This window comes from Oryzias latipes, chromosome 15, assembly GCF_053564925.1.
Source record: "Oryzias latipes strain Hd-rR chromosome 15, Olatipes_Hd-rR_3.1".
Lineage (NCBI taxonomy): Eukaryota > Metazoa > Chordata > Actinopteri > Beloniformes > Adrianichthyidae > Oryzias > Oryzias latipes.
The window spans coordinates 14,864,573-14,872,912 of NC_136251.1; the positions used below are offsets into that span (position 1 = coordinate 14,864,573).

General features: G+C 47.0%; 2 protein-coding genes across 9 annotated transcripts; one reads left to right on the forward strand and one right to left on the reverse strand.

Moving 5' to 3' along the window:
• Positions 1–43: 43 nt before the first annotated feature.
• mea1 (male-enhanced antigen 1) lies at positions 44–1,242 on the reverse strand. Its single transcript, XM_004077020.5, has 3 exons — positions 928–1,242; positions 672–789; positions 44–598 (listed from the first exon to the last, which is right to left on the reverse strand). The coding sequence occupies exons 1-3, from the start codon at positions 1,240–1,242 to the stop codon at positions 417–419; spliced, it is 615 nt and encodes a 204-aa protein (XP_004077068.1). The 3' UTR covers positions 44–416.
• A 20-nt stretch (positions 1,243–1,262) lies between these two features.
• lrrc73 (leucine rich repeat containing 73) lies at positions 1,263–7,785 on the forward strand. 8 transcript variants are annotated; one of them, XR_002291814.3, is made up of 9 exons: positions 1,263–1,541; positions 2,300–2,536; positions 2,864–3,154; positions 3,233–3,393; positions 5,503–5,625; positions 5,703–5,803; positions 5,978–6,200; positions 6,823–6,948; positions 7,511–7,785. XR_002291814.3 is itself a non-coding variant. In XM_011484236.4 (8 exons), the coding sequence occupies exons 3-8, from the start codon at positions 2,883–2,885 to the stop codon at positions 7,061–7,063; spliced, it is 1,065 nt and encodes a 354-aa protein (XP_011482538.1). In that variant the 5' UTR covers positions 1,263–1,541; positions 2,300–2,536; positions 2,864–2,882; the 3' UTR covers positions 7,064–7,785. The 8 variants fall into 8 exon arrangements, 6 of the variants coding, with proteins under 6 accessions (XP_011482538.1, XP_004077069.1, XP_078787616.1 ...); XM_011484236.4 differs by having other exon boundaries at positions 6,879–7,785; XM_004077021.5 differs by lacking the exon at positions 6,823–6,948.
• Positions 7,786–8,340: the final 555 nt, after the last annotated feature.

The following is an 8,340-nucleotide window of genomic DNA, read 5'->3' on the forward strand; positions in this document are numbered from 1 at the left end:
TGACTATCCCAGCTTTTGTGAGACAGTAAACTCATCACTGAAACACTGAAGACTTCCTGTTAGTTTATTCCGCAAGGTCATCAGTGTTAGAATATTAAAGACTTCAATAATTGTCCAGGAATGAATAAGCTCCTCAGTTCTGATCCCCCTGATGTTCATGCTGAGTCTGGTACCACATAGTTCTGTAGGTCAAGCATCATGGGAGTTTGGGGGAGGGGGTGCATTATCCCTCTGTAAAGCTTAGCTTTGCTGCCTTGACGACCTGCTGAAAAGACATTTGTGGTACACTACAGAAATCAGGTGATGGTGCGTTGAGTGACACCTATTAAAAGAAACATAATATAGTGTTTGAGGGGTTAAGACTGTCTGTTGTAGGTAATGTTGCATTCAGCGTCCATTATGTAGGCATGGTGCATTCAGGGTCCTGGGACATTTCCCCGGCGGTGCAGACGCAGGGCAGCAGCACTCTGCCGGGTCTGCAGTGTGTGCTGAACCATGTCCTTCCACTGGTCATCTGAGATCTCTTGGGCCCATGGTGGCACGCCGAGGGAAGGCAGCGCCACAGCCGCCATGGTCTTCTTCACCAGCTCCACATGGTCTGAGAGGGACAGGAAGTGAGTGAGCTGACAGGAAGTGATGCATCATTCTTGGCAGCCTGCAACTTGCTTGACCTGCATCCATGGGAATGGAAGATCGGCTCCTCAGGGCCGCCGCTCCTTCTGGGTCGTCCTCCTCCTCCTCCTCCTCGCTGTCTGGAGGTGGAGCTTCTGGAAGGTGGAGGCCCATCACCTGCAGAGTTGGGCAAATTGAGGAGGAGGTAGAGAATGAACATTATTTTTCAGAATTCCCTTCCCCTTGACACTACCAGCAAATGTCAAAGCAGAAGAGGAGATCCAAGAGACAGACAGGAGAAGGTGCAGGTCTCACCTCTATCCTCTGTTGCACCTGCTGCAGCTGCTGAGCGTGGGAGGAGCCATCCACACCCCCAGTTTCTTCTTCCTCCTCCTGCTGTTCCATGCCGTTTAGGCCATCCGGCTCCTGGTTCAGAGGCTGGTAATGGTACTCTCCAGAAGCCACCTCCTCTTCCTCCTCTCCATCTATTTCTCCTCCATCCTCACCCCCGCTCCAAACAGCCCCCCCAGGCTGCAGCACGTCGTCCACAGGACGTTCCTCCTCCCCCAGGTCGTCCTCTGAACTCGGCAACACTCGCTCAGGTCCCATAGCTGAGACCCACACTTCCATCCACGGAGTCCACACCACAGGTGTTCTGCAGGGACGATATAATAGAGAGGAGATGCACCTCAGCAGAAGATTAGCTCTTCAAGAAACTCCCTGCAGAACTTTAGAATGTCACTGCAGAACCAAAGAACTTTAGAACGAGTCATGTAGACCGAAGCACGCGAACGTTAGGAACAGAACAGCTGGAGTGGAGCGACTAGCAGCTAACGTAGCTAGCTGCTAATTGAGACCGCGTCAATGACTCTTTGATCAATATGACTTGCCCGCGTGTACTCGTGGGCCATGGTCACGTACCTCGGCAGGTGAGCTCCTCACCTATCTGTCTCTCCTCCTCTCTTAGAGTACCTGTCAGCCCGTACAACAAGCTTTCCACTCACAGGCTTCCGGGTGCGTGACAATCTAGGAACTAGACGTACCTCTGTCTGACGTAAACTATTTAAATGTTTCCGTTTACTTATTTTATATTCTTCAAATTAACTTTATTTATTATTAAAACGGGACATGGATGTCTGATTAATAACAACTGATAAGTTTTAATTTTTAAAAATCCTTCCTTTGTGTCCATGGCAACGTTTTTAGAGAAGATTAGCTAGGTCCCAACCGGAAGTGAGCTAAAAAAATAACGATCTCATCCAGTACAAGACGTATCACTCACAGAAAAACATTAAAAAGAAAGTTTTATTACTAAAAGATGTTTTAGCACAATCACATTTGGTGTTTTTAGACCTCACGTTTAACAAAGTGTTTTTCCACCATTTTTGGTTCACTCTTTTAGAAGTTTTAATGGCAAACCCTTTTAGGCTGGGATACATTGTTGTTTGTGTCAGGCTTGATACCATGGGCAATGACAGCTTTATTTTCGGTCACTTCAGAAATAAATGGTTCTGATTTAAAATGTTTAATTAAAAAAGCATGTCAACACGCATGCCAAGTTTATGTGAGGTTGTTTAATAACGCTTAACCTATTGCTGTTTCAGCCTGATTTGTATTTTGACTGTTGTCAACCTGGGGTCCACCGAGTCCCTCAAATTGCTCAGAGTGAGCCCTCTCTCCCCACCAGTCTCTGCGTCTCATAGTAACGACACCTGCAGAAACTGACCGGGACCCGCGGTGCTCTGCAAACCGAGAGGCAGACGTCCCTGCTCGGCTGCCGCCGCTTACCAAACCTTTTCTATTGATATTCCATCAATCGGTTCCGATGTTTCCGTCACTGCGCATGGCTTGTGGATCGATCAGTGAGTGATGACATCAGCGCGTCACCGTCTGGACTCCACGTGAGGTGATCGATCATAATCAGGTAAATCAAAGTGACCTTTTTTGAAGCTGATCATTAGATATGTCCTCGATTCACAAGCTGATGTTCTGAGATTATCTTTCGTTCACTTGGTACCGATCAGCCTCTGATAATTTAGGCTTAATTGATGGGCTAAATTAATTTGATTGGCGATAGAGTGATCAATTATATCATCCAGTTATTTGGTAATTTACTGATCAATAATCTGTTTTAGCTAAAGTCATTCCTAGCTGCTCTATTCTTTCTGTGAACTTGACCCTATTCAGACTTCTGGTAGTCTCCATGGTTCTGGTCTCTCATCTGGGTTTTGTTACTTCCTGTGTCCCTCAGGTCTCCCAGTCTTGTCCAAATGCTGCTGGGCTCAATCCAGATTATGGGGGAGCTGCTGTCTGCAGCCGAGGTCCAGGAAATCTGTGAGAGCCTGAAGGAGAACGGTGTGAGGCTGCTGTCTGTGCGCGGCTGCCAGCTTTCTGACCGCGACTTTGAGCGCGTTTGCCGCAGGGTTGCAGAGTCCACCTCACTCGCGCAACTAAACCTCAATCTAGGCGTAGTCTCCAGCATCAGCCGCACGCGCCTCCTGGCCGATGCCCTGAGAGCCAACCGCTCCCTGCAGACCCTGTTGTGAGTAGAGCTGCATGTCATTGGTTGCAAGACCAGGTTTGGAAAATTCTGACAGATTGTATGTCCCCCTCTCTGCAGTCTTCACGGTAGCCCACTGCTGGACACCGGTCTGCTGACCCTGAACACGGCCCTTTCCACCCACCCCACGTTGGTCTGTCTGGATCTGGGCGACTGCATGTTGGGTGACAAGGCGCTTGCTCTGATCTGTGGGATGCTGCCTCCAGATGGAGCAAAGTCTGGTAAAAACCACAAAACAAGTCGCAGAACACGAGATGAAAGGTGTTGTCCAGTGTCTTTAGGGGACCTTAAATGTTGTAAAGCCATTCTGATATATGAGTTGGTGTCATATAATTCTGGCTGGACACAAACTGCAATTATTAGTTTCTCCTCCGTCAGCAATTTTCAAACGGTTGGCACCTCTGAGATTTAAAGGGAACGTGATCCATACGTCAATACCAAATCCGAGGCCCTGACTGGTCAAAGTTCGACCTGGTTTAACTTTCACAGCGTGATCGTTGGCCACGGGTTTGCACGTAGAGCCCGAAAACGGTCATAGAAACTTGCGTAGCTATGCGTGAATGTGAGAGATCACAAGTTCACAATAACACGGAAAGCCAAAATATGCGTTAAGGTTTACATAGACTTTTCATTGGAGGTGGCCACTTGATTGCATGTTGTCAAGGGCGGTGTGAAGTTAGCTTCAGAATTTCTCTGATCTTCTAAGATTCTCTGAGGTGCTTTCAAGTAACTTTAAATGTAGGTGCTCTATGCAACATGAGTCTTCACAAGCTGACAGGAATATTCCTCTCTAAATGTCATACTGGTCACCATTCATGCTGAGACAGATTACTTTTGATCCCAAAGTACGGTCCATTTAATTGCTGCGATCACCCTTGTCCTTTTTTGGAGTGCTTGATCTGCCAGTAGAGGTTTTCAACAGTGTTCCTTGGACTCCAGAAGGAAGGGTTTTGCTGTGACCATAAAACGTGACAGAAAACATTATGTCAGTTGTAGACAACACACAGATCAATGACTCCCAACCAATCAGTCCTTTGTGACCAAAGCCTATGAACCCATTGGGGTTGTGACAAAAACTTTATGATTATGATGATTAAAGGGTCTATCTGAAATAAAATAAAAAAAACCTTAAACCATAAATAGATTGCATATTGGTGATGTAAGTAAGCTTTGACGTGTCTGACAGAAGTAGTAAACACCGCCCCCTGCTGTACTGGCATGTGTAGCTGTGCATTTGAATGAATGGGGAAAGAAGCATTTTCAGTCCCCTCACCTAACAGGAGCTGGACAGGCTCCAGCAACCCAATGACCCCATAGGGGTATGAGGGGGTAGACTTAAAAAATGAATGGATGACATTTTAACATCTTTGGCACAGTTCTGTGGTTTACTTTTAGGAAACTAAGTAGTCATCGGAGTGTTCTCAGGTGCACGCACCTGCTGCTCACCGTTGCTCATAAATACTTCAGACTCGCAGCGTCTCAGACATGTGAGAAACAGCAGAGCAGCAGCTAAAGGGACGAATAGGCTATCAGTTGTATGTCTTGGATCAGGTTCACCTGAAACACCAGCTCAGGTTCCAACCCGATCCTGTTCCAGATGGTGGATGTAAATGAAAAACTAGGTCTAAAGTGTATCAGGACACATGCCCTGTAAAATATTCTGGATATTAATACTTCATATTCCAACACGATGTGGTTCATGTTGAATTGAATTCAAAAGGTGCCAGATTAATCCTGATGTATTTTAACAAGCGAACAGAAAAGGGAACAGCATCCCCTTAAAATAGTCAGACTCATTAGAACCACAAATAAAATCCTTTAGAATGAGTGCGAATGTTGACAATGATACAATCTTTCCAGACAGGATGGGAAGTCTGGTAGCATTAATGTTACTGAAAATCTCCGTATGGATCCTGAAGTCCCCCGAGAGCTTTTATTGGGGAGAGGGGTGACATATAAGCCATAAAATTTGGGAAGATGATACACCAGGACTGTGGGAACATGACCAGTCACCAGACAACTGTAAAACCATTGATTCAAATGGAAGGGAGGCAGAGACATAAGCAGAAGACCTTCCACGTCTTGTAATAGTTCTTTGATACCATCTCCACCACCAGAGTCACATGGTTCACAAGTAGAAACCCACTTCAGGGGGAGTGGAATCATTTAAAGAAGTTGTTTGGATGCTGCCATGTTTTATTCAAACATGGAAGATCTAGCTTACGGAGATGGAGAAAATGCCCCTTGGTTGAGAGTGGACAGAGGTTCAGATGACTGAAGTTGGCATTGTCTTGCCTGAAAGTAGTGTCACACTGTGTGTGTGCCTCCAGGTCTCAGGGAGCTAACGCTTAGCGCCAACCCCGGAATAAGCTCCAAAGGTTGGGCCCGCCTCTCCATCGCCGTGGCTCACAGCTCACAGCTTCGGGTGCTTAATCTGGACTACAACCCGCTGGGTAATGTTAACAATAAAGTGCAGTGCAGTGACTGGCATCTCCTCTCAAGTAAACATCTCTGCTGGTTCTGTCTCCAGGTGATCAGATTGCAGGGATGCTGGCAGTCGCTGTTGCGTCCAGCAGAACCCTGGAGGTGCTGGACCTTGAGGGAACCAACCTTACCAACCAGTCAGCTCAGGTAAAATGGGTTTTCCAACATCAATGTTAAGCGATCTACAGAGTAGACGGTACATGTTCTGGGTAAGTACTTGGAGTTTTGCAGCATAGTGTCATAGATGTCCAGGTTGAAACAGGTGACCCAGTTTGTTTGTAGAGTGAGTGGTTCTGGACTGTTTTCTGTTTCTGTGCACAGGTTTTCCTTGACATGGTGGAGAACTACCCAACAAGCCTGCGAGTTCTAGTACTGGTGGAGAATGACATCAGCCCAGAGCTGCAGCAGCAAATAAGTGATCTGCTGTCAAATGGAGATGACGATGACAGAGAAGCTCCGCCCTCTCCACAGGGCTCCACCCACAGCTTTGCTCTGCAACCAGTTAAAGAGAAGCCCCGCCATCCCACCTGGCTTCCACACAGCAGTAAGGGCTGACCACTGCCTGACCCACCTCAGAACAGAACCAGTCCAGACTGCATTACCCAGACACACTGCTTCTGGTTCTGTTGGTTCTGTTCAGTGGTAGCTCTTGCCTCTGTGATCTGTGCGGTGTTTAGGTGTCCTCAGTCGTTGTAGGACATTTGTGTTCTGTGCAGCCATTGACTCAAAGAGGAAACTGAGTTGGGATAAAAGAATCAACTGTTGATTCTGATATGTCCAATTGATCTGTGATGATATGGTTTAATCCCTCCCCTTGTTGGAGATCCCTCTCTAATCTTACCGAGGTTTGTTCTACTTTTGGTTCTCATTGTAGTTCATTTTCACTTTAAAGGAAATCACCAAACCCATTTGGGAATGTTACAGATCAATAAACTGTATCAACACTCTGATGAGTGTCCAATGAAAGCAGCAGAACAGGTCCTGGGATTTTGGAGCAGATTGGGTTGGTCAGTTTGTCTTGACATGTGACTTGTTTCAAAAGTTCTGCAGCTTCTGGTCTGCAGAATCCCTTCAGTCCTAATTCATCACCACATGATGGTGCTGCTTCTCTGTGAAAACTGCAGTGTTTCAGTGACTGATATGTCATCTTGCATCCATCTGCTCAGCTTCGTCTAGGATGTAAAACCCAACCCCCACAATGCTCCAGAACTTCTCTCTGCAGGTGTCTCTAAAGATGTCCTGCTCTGCTTCTCCTCCCACTTACCCCCGACGGACCATAGTCAGCAGTTCAAGTTAAGAATCTTTTGTTTTCAACTAAAGTCACATACGTTCTTTACAGTTTATTGTTGCTTGTTAACCCATAAAAACCCACATCCATTTTTCCTAAAAATAAAATTGTGTATTTGACCACAAACCAAGTGGACCACAGAATCCATTTCTGATATTTTTGCAATGACTAGAGGTCTAGGATGCCTCAGAGGCGTCTGGATTAAACTGGAGAGATTAGGAACCCAAGAAAACACAGTATCTTCTGGGTGGACAAAGGCTTGGCTGAGACCTGGGTCTAGTTCTCAGATTCAGACAGAAACTTGCTTTGGTGCTGTAGCCAGTTAGCTTAGCTTCAACACTGCCAAGGGGGAAACTGTTGGCCTGTGTGGTTCAGTGCTGAGACGTTTGGTGAAGATTTGTGGACAGTTCTGGAAAACAAATCTGATGCTTCCTGAATGGTTTCTAAATAATATGCTCTTACTGATCCAGTGATGGTGGGGAAGGGGTGTGTGTGAAGTGACCTGGATAGTCCTGGACCTGGCCTGGGGTGTGATGGTCTAACTGTGTTGTTTTCTGACCCCACAGACTCCTGGCCGGAGGTGGTCATGCTGACATCTAGTCTAGGTGAGACCTTTTTGGCTGAGACGGAGGCGTGACCCCTCCCACAAACACGCTCACCTCCTCTCAGACCGCTGCCCCTCCCTGGTTCAAAAAGTGCACAACACTTGATTGGAAAGCTTAGTCAATCAGATACACGGTTGGATGTAACACGTGTTGGTGGAAGACAAATGTTTTGTCTTTCACATGAATGTTTATCACTATGATGTCAAAATAATAAAACGTTTACAGCACCAGAAGAACTTGAATCTGATTATTTTTATTTAACACAAGTAGCACAAGCTCTCAATTTACCGGTCGATCTTCATTCCAGTACTCACCTATGGTCAAACCTATGGTTTAGGTCATGACCGAAAGAACGAGATCCCGAACACAAGCAGCTGAAATGAGCTTCCTCTGTAGGGGGATTGGGCGCTCCCTTAGAGATAGGGTGAGAAGCTCGGTCACCCGCGGAGAGCTCAGAGTAGAACCGCTTCTCCTCCACATCGAAAAGAGCCAGTTGAGGTGGCTTGGGCATCTAGTCCGGATGCCTCCTAGGACGCCTCCCTGGGGAGGTGTCCCAGGCATGTTTCACTGGATGGAGGCCCCAGGGAAGACCCAGGACATGCTGGAGAGACTACGCCTCTCGGCTGGCCTGGGGGTCCCCCCCAGAGGAGCTGGAGGAAGTGGCCGGGGCGAGAGAAGTCTGGGCATCTTTGCTTAGAATCCTGCCCCCCCGACCCGGTCCCGGATAAACGGAGGAAGATGGATGGATGGATGGACAAGTAGGAGTCACATGACCTGATCCATGGGACTTA

Excerpts from the sequence above, each read along its gene's own strand:
- lrrc73 (XM_078931490.1), top strand. The coding sequence starts at position 1,522 with ATGGTCACGTACCTCGGCAG. Across the intron at positions 1,542-2,863 it reads ATGGTCACGTACCTCGGCAG|GTCTCCCAGTCTTGTCCAAA; the intron begins GTGAGCTCCTCA and ends TGTGTCCCTCAG. Across the intron at positions 5,804-5,977 it reads TTACCAACCAGTCAGCTCAG|GTTTTCCTTGACATGGTGGA; the intron begins GTAAAATGGGTT and ends TTCTGTGCACAG.
- mea1 (XM_004077020.5), bottom strand. The coding sequence starts at position 1,242 with ATGGAAGTGTGGGTCTCAGCTATGGGACCTGAGCGAGTGTTGCCGAGT. Across the intron at positions 790-927 it reads AGGTGCAACAGAGGATAGAG|GTGATGGGCCTCCACCTTCC; the intron begins GTGAGACCTGCA and ends CCAACTCTGCAG. Across the intron at positions 599-671 it reads TTCCATTCCCATGGATGCAG|ACCATGTGGAGCTGGTGAAG; the intron begins GTCAAGCAAGTT and ends TGTCCCTCTCAG.